This window comes from Rhineura floridana, chromosome 11 (assembly GCF_030035675.1).
Source record: "Rhineura floridana isolate rRhiFlo1 chromosome 11, rRhiFlo1.hap2, whole genome shotgun sequence".
In the NCBI taxonomy this organism is placed as follows: Eukaryota; Metazoa; Chordata; class Lepidosauria; order Squamata; family Rhineuridae; genus Rhineura; species Rhineura floridana.
In genome coordinates, this window is record NC_084490.1 from 45,961,052 (window position 1) to 45,977,014 (window position 15,963).

General features: G+C 42.3%; 1 protein-coding gene across 1 annotated transcript in view; it reads right to left on the reverse strand.

Annotated features, from left to right (window-relative positions):
* The window catches only part of GPR179 (G protein-coupled receptor 179), a 60,201-nt gene that overhangs the window by 16,762 nt on the left and 27,476 nt on the right, over positions 1-15,963 (reverse strand). Inside the window, 6 exon segments of the mRNA XM_061590435.1 lie at positions 442-680; positions 2,887-2,996; positions 6,304-6,372; positions 6,596-6,807; positions 9,011-9,033; positions 10,335-10,450. Of these exon segments, the coding sequence (XP_061446419.1) occupies positions 442-680; positions 2,887-2,996; positions 6,304-6,372; positions 6,596-6,807; positions 9,011-9,033; positions 10,335-10,450 (769 nt within the window).

Sequence of the window (15,963 nt, forward strand, 5' to 3'; positions counted from 1 at the left end):
CTTCTAATATAGTGTTTTTAAACAACTTCCAAGCATTTTCGAGTGATGTGACCCTCTGGACTTTGTTTTTCAGCTTTCTTTTTACCAATCCCCTCATTTTTGTGAAGTTTCCTCTTTTGAAGTCAAATGTGACCGTGTTGGATTTTCTTGGCAATTGGCCATTTACATGTATGTTTAATTTAATAGCACTGTGGTCACTGCTCCCAATCGGTTCAACAACACTTACATCTCGCACCAGGTCCCGGTCCCCACTGAGGATTAAGTCCAGGGTTGCCGTCCCTCTGGTCGGTTCCATGACCAACTGATCTAGGGAATAGTCATTTAGAATATCTAGAAACTTTGCTTCTTTGTCATGACTGGAACACATATGCAGCCAGTCTATGTCCGGGTAGTTGAAGTCACCCATTACTACCACATTTCCTAGTTTGGATGCTTCCTCACCCACAACCATCATGTAGTCCCAACGGTCATGGTCACAGATGTAAAACTGGAGCCCCCTGGTAGTCTGAGACCGGACCACCAATGGGATGTTCTTCTCTATGTTTTCCAGCATCCCAACTGTCCAGGCTGCTAAGAACCAAAGCACCAAGAGGAGGATCAAAGCCAGCATCTTCAGAACCCGCCCACTGGACATGTAAGGGACACGCTGGGCATTGCGGCAGAGAAAGACCTTTAAGACCCTGTGGGATAGGAAGGGAGAGGTGGGATGAGGAGGAGAAAGGTGATGATCATAAATACACAAAGGATGCTGAGAGAAGTGTTCATAGTTGAGCTGACCAAGGTGTCAGAGCCAAATCACATGTTTTCTTTATCACCGGGCGCTTCCAGACAACCTGTTTATTCAGCATTCATCTTGATTTATTTGTGAAGAGGTTAAATGACATTGCAAGGAAGTGACATTCCACAATTCCCAGTGCATTTTTCCATCACTTTCCTTATAATAGCAAGTCAGAACTTTTGGGGAAACAGGTTTGTTGTGCAATACCACGCAATCAACTATAATTGCACAACTTCTAATTGCCAACACGTGACTGAATCCCACCTGAAAACAACAGCAATCTGGAAATGCCCAGTGATTACTATCTTGAGCACAAGCTTTTTCTTTCACAGATTGCCAATGTGAACCCTGGTGGGTGAGAAGTAGAGGGGATTTAACATTTTGCTCCCTGCTGTCATTCTGATTTGAATTGGGCCCCTCACAGTGGCAATTTGTGGGGGGGGAAGCTTGCATTCCAGCAAGCTACATGAGAAATGTCACATATAGCTTGTCTCTAAGCCAGGGATGAAAAACCTGTACCCCTTCAGATGAATGTTGAAATCCAACTCCCATTACCCTTGACCATTGGCCATACTGGCTGAGGCTGATGGGAGTTGGAATCCCAACAACTTCTGGAGGGCCACAGGTTCCCTACCCCTGCTTCAAGAGAACCTGGGTGGCCACACAATTGTGCACTGCAAAATTAACTTCTGGAAAACATAGTCACAATATGTGAGGCTTGGCTACTGCCAATAATGGCTTTTGCAAAGGCCTTGGAGAGGAAGAGTCTAGTTGCCAAGGGTAAACCATGAGAAGAATTTCCATGTTCAAAAAGAGGTACCTTTACCAGATGTTGGGGACAAACAACAGAGAGTGATACACACCAGCATCTTGCCTTTCTTTGTTCCGAGGGTTAACTAGTCTGCTTCTGTGTTGGAATTGCTTTTTAATATGCTTCTAAACCTTTTTTAAAAACAATACGTTTTTTAGCCTTTAAAAAAAAAGTCTTCAAAGTTTTAAAAAAATGTTTTTAAAGTTGTTTTGTTTTAATGTATTTTAATGTCTGTTTTTATGATGTTTTAAAGTGTTTGTTTGCCTCCCTGGGGTCCTGCTGGGAGGAAGGGTGGGATATAAATCAAACAAATAAATAAACTATACTGCAGAAGTAGATTGTATCCAGATGTACATACCTGTAGCAGCGAGCTTGCTTTAGAAGCACACTCACCAGTTTTTGGTCAGACATATAATCTTCTACTTCTGAGCTCCAGTGTGAAACTCACTGTTTGCTGCAAAAGCTAGTTATGTACAGCACTGATAAGCTGGTAGTTACCCAAATCCTCTCTTCTCCCCAAGGCTGCTTCTTAAAAAAAAAACTCTTAAAAATCTGCCTGTCTTTTTAAAAGGAGGGAGGGAGAGATGAATACATATAAAACTGAATAATTCTACATATGGGGCATCAAAATAAAGATGGATAGACCACCTGAAGCATGGGGAGAGGGGCAAAATAGATTACTGAATCAACAATCTATTTGCTGGCTCATATATCAGTAAAATGGTTTGCAAAGTGAGGAGAAAGTCAGATTCAAACCATGAGAGGAAAACAATGCAGTTGGTCTTGATTTGCATTTTATATCTATGTGCACTTTTAACCTGGTTTAATAGTCATTCCCAGGTAGGGTTACCAACCGTACTCTTTTAAGAGTACATGTACTCTTTTTGAGATGGTGCAACAGCATACTCTTACTTTTCACTTATCGAAGCCAAATGTACTCTTTCTGAAATGACAAAATGATGGTAACCCTATTCCCAGGGAACCATGGGAAATGTAGTTCTATGAGGAGGCCAAGGCTATATCAGAATCCTCAGCACTCTCACCAAAGTACAATTCCTAGGAATCTTTTGGGGAAGCCATGATGGTATAAAGTCAGGATAGGTACATAGTGTAGTTATATGAGTTTCTCTTATCTCTCTGACCGGTGTCAATATACTGGGCCAAATGGACTATTGGTCTGGCCCAAAATGCTAATTCTTCTGCTCTGCTTTCCTTGCAAGCTGAATCCTTCAATTTTTATCTTTTTTGCTTCAAATCACACACCACCAGCAGCTGGCATCCTTCCAGATAGTCCTACCTGTATAGTTTGAGGGTGATTGTTCCATAGACAATGGAAAAACCCAGCATGTGCACCCAGCGCAGGACAATACAGCGGAAGATGCTTGGTTTGAAGTAGAGGATAAACACCTGCATGAAAATAAAAGGGCAGGAAAAGTAATTGACATGTAAATCAGGCACCTTTGTACTAGAATAGCACTGTTTTACATGAATACATTCAAAGGATATCTGATTTTCCAACTTCTAGCCCAGCCTTTGCCAACCTAATACCCTCCAGATGTTTTGGACTACAACTCCCAACAGCATTGCTGGCTGGAGCTGATGGGAGTTGTAGTCCAAAACATCTGGAGGGTGCGAGATTGGCAAAAGCTGTTCTAAGCTGAACTCAGTAGAAACTTGGCACAGTTGCCTATTATTCTCTCTCGCTCTCTGGGCCCATCCAAACCTTCTTTTAATCTGCAATTTAACCCCCTTGCATGTCCATTAATTCACCAGCATCCATATGACATTCCCCACCATTATGGACTTTCTCTTAGTTAAATCCGCACTTCCCCAACCCGGATATAAACTGATTATTTTTTCTGTCCAGATTATTAACCACTCTAACCTCTGTAATAATGATGTCTTTCCTGCTTTTTTATATTATGGGCGGATAATGTTAGATCCCACCCTCTATCCATGCCTCCTCCTCCTTGTTTACAGTTCATTCCTGCTTCCCGTACTGAACCAGGGTACTTCCTCCTCCTGGCTTCTGTAGCTGTATCACATTGCTTTTCCCCCCCAACTACTCTTTTGCTATCAAACATAAAATCAAATGTTTAATTAATCATGTTTCCACTTAAAAGCTATTTTGCACACAAAGGCCAACAGATTTAATTGAAAACACGGCAAACCTGCCAAAAAAGCATGGGAAAACGAAGTACCATTCTGGACCAATCACCATAAAGGGATGGACTTAGGGGTGTGACTAATGGGGAAGTGAATTAGTCCAAAACAAATGAACACCTGCGCATATGGATGTGAAAATTTGGATTTAAAAAAAAGAAATCCAAGCACGAACAGAATATGTATGGATCTCAAGGCCACCAGCCGAATATGGAACGCATGGATTTTGAGGTTTGGTATGGATGGGCCCCATCTCTTTTGGTGGAGGAACTGCATCAGACAAATTTTGTTTGCTCTCCTGGTGGGCCAAAATCCACATCAGTGATCTATCCCAGGATCTGTCTCTGGAAAATCTAGGGTTCTTAACCCAAGCTAAGAACATAACAACTGGTACATAGGTCAGTAGCAGGCCCTTCGGGGAGAGGGAGATCCATGGAGCCAATTGTCCCAGGTTTCAAGTATGGAGGGATCAGATAAACACTGACAAGCAATATACTCTCCGAGAAAATACGGAGGGAGGGGTCGGTGGGAGGGAGGTGTAATTAACATTCAGCCATAGGCACTCTGAGTCTTACTGACTCAGCTTTCTGTCTTTGCACTGTTGGCTAGTTAGACTTTCATAAACAGGGCATGTTTGTAATAATCTCCATTCCTTGTTGTTAGTCCCAAGAATTTGTTCTTTATATAGGTTAATATAAAGCTCCCAAACATGGAGGTTATGCTTTTCATGGCTAATAGCCATCAAGGAATGAAGGCAGCATGTATTTCATGAAGTGTAGAAGTTGAGTCACAGCATAGAATCCAATAGCTTGAAAAGCTTAGCTTTATTAAGAAACCCTAGCAAGTTTCTTGCCCTCAAAGCTGCAAAAAAAAAAAAAAGGTTAAAAGTATGCAGACAATACCCAGGGAAATATCAAGAGTGGGAGGAGTCCAAGCAAAATTCCCTGTGGCCAATGGGATGAGGTCAAGGACTCTGGGTCAGAAGGGGAACGGATGCAGGGCTAGCCCCAGAAGTGCTTCAGTAAGATGACGAGCCCATAGAACAAGTGCCCCTCTGGCCCATGGATGTTGCATTGCTGTTCTCTCACTCAGAGGGCACCATTGCAGAAGCCCAAGTACAGAGTCTCCTTGTCTCTGTCAGAGTAAAAGCCTGCTGGAGTGGGCTGGGCCCCTTTAACTGAAGAGGCACCTTTCAATGAAGCTTGCAACTGGGACAGAATTGCTCGTTCCGTATTGGGTTTATTTTAAGGCTGATTGTTGCTGAAGCAGAGCTTACACTGCAGCAGAACTTGGGCAATCTTCTCCTTACCTCCCTTGCACGTTATGGTTTGAAGGTATATGCATGCTAAAATTTTTGGAAAAGCCTGCTTTTCTTTTGCTTAGGGCTTCCTTAGTATGCTGCTCTAAAGTCCTTCAAGCTCCTTGATTTTGCTTCCTTTCCCCTCCTAGGCTCCAGTTTTCTCCTTGCATATTGTATCTCCTGCTCTGCTTCCATGGGCTGCTGGTTCAGATACAAACACCTTGTTTCAGCTTCTTTAACCCAGTTTTCTCTTTCACCAGTGCATGGACAACTCAGTTTCCCACATGCTTATTGTTTCCTTGCTGGGATCCACTGTTTTCATCCATGAGAAGCTCTGAGAGTCATCCTATTATCTGGCATCAGATCAGCCCCCAACAAGCCCCCCCAACCAATGCATGCTCAATATTCCCAGTCCAGTTGCACTTAGGGTCGCCAGGTTCAGGGCCTGAGACTGATCCTGTATCTTTAGAAGAAGAGAAAGTCAGCCTTGTGCGGGTATTCTTGCAACATTGTAATGGGAAAAACCACAAGGTGGAATTCTCCCATTCTACCTTGTGGTTTTTCCCATTACAGGGTTGCAAGAACACCTGCACTTGGCTGACTTTCTCTTCTCCTAAAGATACAGGATCAGTCTCAGGCCCTGAGCTTGGCAACCCTAGTTGCACTGCTGATGTAACCTTAGGCAACTTAACGAGGGTGACCATGTGTCCTATTTTTACAGATGACAGTCATCTATTTGGAGGGCTGTCTGGTCCAAGTCCAGTTTAAAGATAAAGAAAGGTAAGAAGGGAAACTTGATTTGTGTAAAAGATGTATGTTCTCAATTAACTACAATGTATGTATTACCCTCTTAGAAGAAACAACAAAAACTTGTGTTACATCATCTTGTAAATTTTATTTGGAAAATCAATAAAACATTATATATATAAAAAAAGAAGGGTAACTTGCAGGGCACTGGAAGTTGCCCATCAGCAGTGAGCACCTGGACAGCAGACTTAGCAGGTATGCAGGTCACCTAGTCACAGTATTTTCCTCCATGGTAAGATGGATTGTGTTTCTGTTTTAAATCATTGTTACTGTTTCTAAATTTGCATAATTCTGTACATATAAATTAGTATATGATATGCAAGTGTTATGCAGATTCTTTGACCTATTTTGTCCTCTTTCTCAGGGATGCATTTCCTCTATTTTTGACAATGCCTAGATGACAAGCCTAAACCAGAGCCATTAGGGTCTGACCCAGATACTCACAGGGAAGTAGAGCAAGAGTGAGCCAAAGAGTATCATCTCCAGAAGAACAATTCCTGAAGCCCGAATCCTCTAGGAAAACAGAGATGAATGTAAAACATGTTGTAACCCAATGTAACCAAGGATGGTGGCTCTGGAGGTGGCACAAATATTCAGGCTAGAAAACAATGGCAAGCAGGATAGCGGTGGCAAGGATAGCTTGACAGGTCTTTGGGCCAAGTCTCCTATTGCAGCCCCAGGCCTCTTTTAAGTGCAAAGCCAGTTAGTTCTTCCCACTGACCAACACTGCTATTACCTTGCTCTTCCTGAAGTGGTAGGAAACCAGCATGCTAAAGAAAACTGCCAGCATGCAGAAGGCCTAAAATGCCAAGACAGCAGCCCGCAAGAACCAGTCTTCCTGGATCAAACATGGTGTGCCATCAGTGCAGGTGGTACATCCCTCACGGCAGAGGCGGCACTCCAGCAAGCTCTCAAGATCCACTGCTCTATATTGGGAAGCACTTTCCCCTGTTAGGGTGGGAGGAGGATGAGTTGTGAAAGCAATTATGTTACAATAGTGATTCCCAACCCCTGTTTAGTCAAGATCAGAAGAGACTCCCTTGGCTGGACAGCTTCGTCCAGATAAATCTTTCCACCAGTGATGGGGAAACTGTGGCACCTCCAGATGCTGTGAGACTCCAACTCCCACCAGCCCTGACCATTGGCCGTGCTGGAGGGCCACAGGTTCCCCATCCCTGCTTTGCAGGCTCTTTAAAGGGAAAGTAGGATGTTTGAAATAATTTGAGTAGATGCCTGGAATCTTGGCCATTTGGCAGATGATGATGTCCAGTATGAGGCACTCATACACAAACACCCTTGTTTCCACATCTTTAAGGGTTGTATTGAACGAAGCTCTGCTCAGAGCAGACCCATTGAAATGAATGAACCTAACTTAGTCATATCAATTAACTTAAATTAGTCTACTCTGAGTAGGACTAGCATTGGATACAACCCTGTATTTATTCAGGGGTGTAGTTGTCCAGGGTCTTGGGGGGACTTACACCCCTTGCCTTTTGGGGAGCAGGGTCCCTATGTCACCAGCATCCTGTAAGCCAATCAGCATGAAAAGGAAGTGTGTTAGTCACACTTCTAACCTGCTTCCTTATCCTTTCCTTCTGATTGGAGCCCATCAGAGTGAAAGGAGGTGAGTCAGCCACTGAGAACATTCTTCCCTTTCATGCTGATTGGATCCTAGGGATGTCTGTTGATGTGAGAGAAGACATTCATAAGGCTCTCATTCTCAATCCAGCAGCAAAAAAGGGTGGTGAGGACGTGGCCATGACTAACTTGAAGGGACTCTGCACGTCTGCCTATACTACTATATTTATTGCATCTAGTTTAGTGCTAAATTAAAGCTATATTGACTCATACAAGTAGTACATGATGGATATTTATTACAGAATGAGCAATGAACTTTCATAACTAAGCTACATTGTAATGTATTTTCTTTGGGTTCAGCTGTTGTAAATGAATGGAAGATGAGATGAGAGAGGCAACAGGAGTAGCAGTTGTGTGGAGCAATGATGATGGAGGGGACAAAATTTCCCTTCCCTTCCTCGTCAAGTGTATTGTTGCATGCACCCCAATCTCCGAGTGGTGCAAGACTTCCAGGAGTTCCAGCACTTACCCAGGGGTTGGCTTCCTTGGAATGAAGGTCAGCAGAGACTGTGGTGTCTTAAGGATATACAGTTTTATTTACACATATATATAACTTGAGCATAAGGTGGAAAGGTTCTCAGCATTAACACTTCAACATATCTTGCTTCCCCATTAGGTTTCTAGGGGAGTACTCAGAGTCATAGCTTGGGGTTTAGCACACAGAGTGAGACAAGCCTCTCTGTGACTTTGCAGCTTGACCTTAGACTAACTAAAAACACACAGGCCACTTCTTGGCTCCAGGATGATGCGGGCCTCCAGCCAAGGCCTCTCTCATGAAAGAGTTCCCACAGCTGCAGGACTTCTCTGCATCACATCTTAGACATATAGATCGGTCCATCAACCAACAAAGAAACTGGCTTGGCCAGAACAATTAACTTATGAAAGGAACTGGTCTGACTAGTCCAATAGGTCCCTCTAATACAAACTACATCTTCACGAGCATGGAATTATAGGCTGGGAAGGGACTCACAGACATCATCCTGACCAACCTTGCAATCCTATAACAGTATAATATGCCAGTGATCTGGCCCCTGAATGCCTGGAAGACAAGTAGTTAAAAGGGCCATTACTATGTTATTGATGCTGCCATTATACCACAAGACACAGTCACCAGATGACAAAAGATGCTGTCAAACCCAGAATCCAAGTATCATATAGGGAAGGATTTGGTATGAGAAACTGAAATAAACTTGAAAAAATAGCTTGGCATCCCAGCCATATTGTACTAATAAAGATTCACAGCGTCATATTCTAATACATTCACAAGTACAAAGTAATGTATCATTCTGGGGAAATCTGCAAATTGCCCCTGGAGCCTGTCCTGTTGGGTGCCTGTATGCTTCTCCTGTTGGGTAAGTGACATTTGTGAGAGATAGCACTGGGGAAAAGATTTTTTAAACTCCCCCAGTGCTGCACTTCTAATCTAATGGCAGCATTTATCTTTTCTTTTTAATGCAGGAGAGCCTATCACTGACCTCCTGGCATCGCTTCCAGACTGGTCCTGACTTGGAACCCTACCTCTGTTTATTGGTATTTCTGTTATATACTACCTTTTCTCCAAGAAGTTTAAGATGGTGTACATGGCTTTTTTGTTCCCCATTTCCCATTTTATTATTCTGCTGTGATCTGGCTGCCTAACCCCCCCCCTTTTATTCTCATAACAACTATGTGAGGAAGGTTAGGCTGAGAGTTGTCTACTCATTCGACTGGCCTTAAGGTCACCAAGGGAATTTCTTGGCTGAGTGAGGATTTGAACTGTGGTCTCACCAGCCCTAGCCCCACACTCTAAGTATGATACTGCACAAGCTTCAGATCACCTTTTAAAAAAACTAAAATATAAATATTTATTTTGAAATGGCATATCCCATTTTTTTTCTGAAAAAATAATCTGAAGCGACAAACAATGGCCTTCATGCCTGCTGAAATCTCTGAATCCAGAGTGGTTAAATAAGATGTTGGGTATTTGGAAGTGGAGTTTCAGTGCTCTGTACATCTCCTTGCCTTTCCCCATGTTCAGCAAAGCTAGGATCTATGGGCTCATCTATATGGGAGCATTTATTCATAGCAAATACACTTCTTTTACCTTCATTATGGATTTGCACCATCCACAGTTCCTGCTCAATGGTAGTTGCCAATCAGTTCTTCCTATTCTCACAAATAGGCATTCCTCTGGGAAGAATTAGTCTAAATGTTCCCTTGAGGCCCCACCCTTGAATGATAAATTTCCACTCCCTCTGGTTGCTAGGTGACTGAGCATGCTCAGTCTGTTCTATCAGCTGCAATAGGTTCTTTTAAAAAAATTCCAGAAGTGCGAATATCTGTGTTTTCCCTGGAAGGATACAGCTGAAATACAAAACTTTGTTTAAGCAGTGTTCCGCTTTTGTGCACAAGTTGGGGGGGGGGGAGAAAGAAAATAAAGGTACTCTTTGCAGCAACATAAAAAAGGCCAGCAGAATGGAGGTGAGCAGCCAGAAGTTGCTTGTCAGCCCACAGGAAACAAAATGAAAGAAGGGAGGAGAAGATAGTGGGTGTGGAGAGGGGAATGATAGACATACCCACCTAAAAGCATTGGAGTAAAGTGTCTGCAACCACTAGAGAAATGGAGTGGAGACTTTTTTCCTCCCTTTTTCACATTATCAGCTGATTGGGTTAGTATGGATTTACAGGGGGGAAACTGTGTGATCGTTTCTGTTTGCTGGTAGCATCATGTGAACCATGCAAATTTAAAGCAGATGTGAGTAGCACCAAACACACAGTAAACCACTGTGTAGATGAGCCCTACTTGTGCAGCAAGAAGTTTCTACAAAAAGCTATATAAATGCTGCTACCTACCAGACCAACCATTAGTAGAGGAGGATGAGGAGGACAAAGTCCTACTTGCCCTGTAGAAACCTGGTTTGCAGAGACAAAGGTATTTTCCGAGGATGAAACCCTTGTTTTCCTGTGGGACACACTAAAAGGAGGAATGCAGAATTGTGAGTTAATGTCTCCCTCTCTGTCCAAATGCATATCTCCTGCACAGTTGATTTAAAGTACCTGTGTGCTGAAGTGCTGCATTCTGTTTGCAGAATGGCTTTCTCTGGCTTTTTGGGCCAATTTATTTAATATTATTTCCAATCTGCTTTGGTTGCTTGTTCATATTTATTTCTGTTTTATTAAAATAGTTATCTGCCACCTTTCATGCTATCTGGATTTCAGATAGGATCATATACAAATTGACATCAGGATTCCTCTCAGGTGTTTGTATCAGCAGGTGGTACTGTGGGAAGTCAATATGCTCAGGGGGAAAGACCTATTCCTCAACGTGCATTGTTCACAAGCCAGCTATTTTGGCCTCTGATCCAGCAAATTCCACAAGTGTCTCTACCTGGGAGTAAAAATACAATAATCATACATGAAAAAGTAATGGTTTGCTGCCCTTTCATGACACCCAAAATCAGCTACCTGAGGTGGCCGCTTCACACAGTTTAGGGCCTAAGGTTTGTCATGCTGCTGCTCCTGTTGTTGCTGCTGGCTCTGTCCCAGGGGGCTTTGTTCAGGGCATTTCAAACAGATTCTGGATCTGAGCTCTCAATCAAATTTAGCATAGAGGGTAACCCTAGTGATCATTAGGGATGGGCGAATCTTTAATCTTCTTAGTTTCTGATTTTTTTCAATCTTAAATTCAGTTCTCCATATTTTCACATCAGCTTGTGAAATTCTTTTATTAAAGTTGTCACGAAGATTTGTCAGCATTTTAGGGCGAATTTCTCCTAACATACACATGGTTGTATGAAATTTTGCTTAATATACACATTTTTGCAAAGCAATGTCCTTTAATATAATGCATTTTGCATGTTATTTCCCATAATATATGCACTTATGTGCACACTTTGTTCTAATACATGCATTTTTGTACACATTACTAGGCTGGACAACTGAATTGCAAAATTCGGAGAAGAGCAAATTTTGAAGGATGGCTGTGTTTTGGTTCACATATTGTAGTGGAAAGTGTGAATTAGTCAGGTTTGTCTTTAAATGTGAATTGAATTTCTTCCCCATCCCGAGTGCTCATCACAGTACTTCATAACTTGAGAGAAGGCAGCTTCTATCTGAGGGTAACCTTAAAAGATTAAGACCCAGGTTCTTCCTCCCTTATAATCCAGATTCTTCCTCCCTTATAATCCAGACAACCTCTTGTCAGATTAAGTTAGAGCCAAGTGTCTTGAATCTCATCCAAGGCACTCCTTTTTCTGCCTCCCACAGCATCTTCTCACTTCTGCTGATGTTGACTCACCCACCTTTTCTGGACAGCATTGGTTAAACATTTGAGCATTATAATAGGCAAATGCTGGATGGTCAAATCCCCTTTTCCTAAAACCAAAATGGATCACTAATGCCGCAAAACACACTAATCCCTCGGGAAGCGACCATGGCCAAAAGGACAACTAACATGACCACTGAATGAACTCCCATCAGACAAGCCTCCCAGGGCTTTTAATGCCATTGGACCCAGAGACCCAACTCCAAGGAGAAGAGATATCAATGGGGGAAGTGGGGCAGAGAGACTGAAAAGAAGGAAGGTGCAAAGAGGTAGAGAAAGGACCAGCAGGCCTTTCCCATCTGTGCACATATTTAGAATTATGAAATTCCGGTGTTTGCAAACAGACATTTTTCTCGTGCTGATTTCTAAATTAAGCTTCACACTTTGGTTCATATTAAGGCCTTAGGGCAAAAGGCAGGCGGGGAGGCATGATAGATGGAGATAGGATGGTGGTCACAGGAGGGATTATTAAAGGTGAATCAGAATTTCACAAATGTTCCAAAGTTGGCAAGTTTTCCTTTGTTGGATTTTGAGCATTTATTTTTAAACAATCCTTAAGTGTTGTGGATTATTTTTAAAATAATAGAGTTGTGTCCGGCCCAATGCAGAAACAAATCACTTCCTGGACACAGTTCTATGCCACTCAGAGAACACTCTCCTGGAGGTGTGCTCTGCTATCTCTTTCTAATGCATAGTAGACAGACCTAGGGGCTTACTAAGAGGAGTAAATTGATCACAAGAACAAGAGATCAAGATGGATTTAGTAAAGGCACTATAGCATTACTGAGTGTTGTTTTCCTTGTGGGATATGGTATGTGTGGGGTGGAGGAAAGGAAGGATCAATTGCTTGTTCAGTGCATAAGACTTGTTGAGTTCACTGAGTGATGCAGAGAGACTGAGCGTAGCCTGGGGCAAGCAACGCTGTGATTGCAAGGGAACAGGAATGCCATGAATATCGATTATTTTCTTCTCTGAAAACTACATATTTCCTGTCATCAATCAGTCCTGAGCAGGCAGCAGGTTTAAGCACCAAGAATCAGATCTGTATGACGAGGATCACAAATCCATAGGCAATACTGAAAATGCCTATGGCAATAAAGGGGCATATATGAAGGGCAGGAAATGACCAGACCAGGCAAAAAAACTGGAGCTGGAGGTATGGACCTTAGTAAGAAAGATACACATTGATCCTTTAACCACAATAATTAAGTGTCTAAATCTCTGTTTTAGACCTGGTTAGTTTTGACATGGCCTGATGATTATCAGCTTATGGTAACACAGAGGCAGGCTTTTTCACTGGTGGCACCAGTATTGTGGAATGCACTCCCTGCTGAAATACAAGAGGTTCCATCAGTATTGCCATTCTGCCTGCTCCTGAAGACACACCTATTTAGATAAATGAATTTGAACTTCTGACCTTATTGTTTTAATTGTTTTTAACTGTTCTCATTGTCATACTTTTTAACTAGTTGTTTACTGTATATTTTTAATTAAGGATGTTTTAATGCTCTGATGGAATTGTTATTGTGTATTTTAATTACGTATGGGTTTTATAATTGATTTTATAGTTGTAAAATGCTTAGAAGCCTTTGAAATATAATGGTATATAATAATAGTAATACAAAACAAGATGTGTCTTATAGCACACAAACCCAAGTAAAAGATGAGCTTTTTCATCTGGAAGCTATGTGCTAAGGCTGTGCTTTCTCACTAGTGAAGGCACTCTGCACATGCTCAGAGGATTAGTGCTTACGATTAAGCTGAATTTCAGTATTAGAAGTAGAGTTTCAAGTGTAGTGGTTAAGGTGTTGGACTACAACCTGGGAAACCAGGGTTCAAATCCCCACATAGCCATGAAGCTCACTGGGTGACCTTGGGCCAGTCACTGCCTCTCAGCCTCATGAAAACCCTGTTCGTAGGGTCACCATAAGTCGGAATCGACTTGAAGGCAGTACATTTACATTTTGTCAAGGCACAAAGCACATTGAGATATGAGAGTTAGAATGTTTAATGTAAGGCTTTGATGAAGGGGGTCTTGAGGTGGGATATGGAATTGGCACATTCCACCCCAAATGCAATCCTGGCTGGATTCCTGGGTTCAGCTCAGGATGGAAATATTTCTGGAATGGTCTCAGAACCTGCCACATTCTGACAGGTTCCAGGCCCATTTCAGGGTATAGAATACAAGGTGAGATATCATCAGGCAGCACTTCTGCAGCCTTGTATGATCTGAGGACCAGTGGTGCAGTGCATTGGTGAGGAACCTCTGGCCTGGGGGCCTTATTAGACTCATTTGGCCTGTGACGCCATTTTTGCCAAGCCCTGACCATTTGCTTTACACCTGCTGTCATATATGATGTCAGGTATAGGCGAGGTAAAGACATGGCTGGACCAAAAGGGGGTTTATTACATCAGCACTTTGCAAGTGCTGACAATCAGGGCTTGCATCGTGCTGTGTGTGCAGAAGCCCCCACTATCAGCTGATCATCAGGGCCTGTGTAATGCTGTGCATGGATAGCCCAACAATCATCTAGTTTCTACTGCAGCGGATGAAGCATCACCGCATATTTCACAGCAGGGACTATGATGTCACCTCCTGAAGCTCTATTTGTTGATCTTCTGTGTGCCAAATAAATAAACCTTTTATCAGAGAGAACCCCACTAAATAAGCCAAGCTGAGAAAGAGGCAAGTAACGTTATCATGTAGGGCTAGTCAGAGCTTGGAAGTAACTCGTTATTTTTAACGAGTTACTTGTAATTCATTACAATTTTAAATAATGAGTGGGTAATTCCATTACATTTGGCAAGTAACGGAACGACTAGTAATTTCCCTACTTTTCAGCTGCAACTTTAATGTTTCCACGTTAGGTTGGACGTTACTTGGGGGCAGGAACAAGGGGAAGTCAGCTCCTGGCTGTGATTGGTTAACACAAGACATGTGCCTCACACTGATTGGACCTCTGCGCAGACTGTCTCTTCCCTCGTGATCTGTGTTAGGAGGCAAGAGGGAAGAGGTGAATAGGCAGGGCCTGCTAGTGTCTGACAGGAAAAAATGGACGCCGGAGGAAAAAGCCAAGGCAAGGACAACGGAGGAGAAGGCAGCAGCAGAATGGCGAAGAGCTGTGGAGGTGAGTGATGATGATTTGTGTGTGTGTGTGTGTGTGTGTGTGTGCCCCCCCGCGGCCCCTTCCTCCCTCATGGCATTTTTGCCCCCCGCCCCCCTGCAGCCCCTTCTCCCCCCCACTGCCTCTCCTTGCCTCGTTGCTGCCCCCTCCATCAATCACAAGGCACTTCTGAAACTTCGGCCTACTTCCTTCCCCCTCTTTTTGAACTCTCCCCCTTGTTCCCATGCATACTGTGCTGTATTTATCCAGACAGAGCACTCCTGCCTTTTAAAATGCCGGCTAGCTTTTTATTGTATATTTATTTGAACTCCATCTTTCTTTTTATTTGTATTTTTGTCCTGTTTAATCACAAGACTGAATTGTATGTGGGACAAAAACTGTCTCAGTAATAATAATAATAATAATAATAATAATAATAATAATAATAATAATAATAATAAATCATTAGGCATATAATAAATGGCTTAAGGCTGATTTTTTTGTTCTTGGCAGAGATGAGGTGAGAAGTAGGGTCCTTGCAGCTCCTCCTCTCAGTCCCCCAGCTCTCAAACTCATGTTCTGTGAGAAAGAGAGAGATTCCCAGTCTCAGAGAGAGATAGACTGTTGACAATCTCTGCTAATATCTATACAAATGTACATAACATGCATCACCTGAACTCACATGATCTAGAGTTACCTTAGATCTTGCAAGATTTGCAAATGAGAAGCAATAGGGTTTTATATTAGTTCTGTTTGTCTATTGGGCTATCATAGGTTATATGTTTTTTTCATTTTCTATGGCAAAAACTCCAACTTCAGTGGAATTTATGTGATGTGTTCTAATCATTTGAATTTGGCAAATGAATGCTTTATTCTTTCATCAGAACTTTAGCAGTAGTACTAAAATATTAATAAAAAAGAAAAGGGAAAGAAAAAATACTTTACATACATCATTCAGCTGTATTGCTAATTATAGATATAGATATAAAAGATAAACGGCATTTTGTCAAAAGTATTTTTGTCTACATTTTATACCTCATCCTTGGTTTTCCAAGCTTG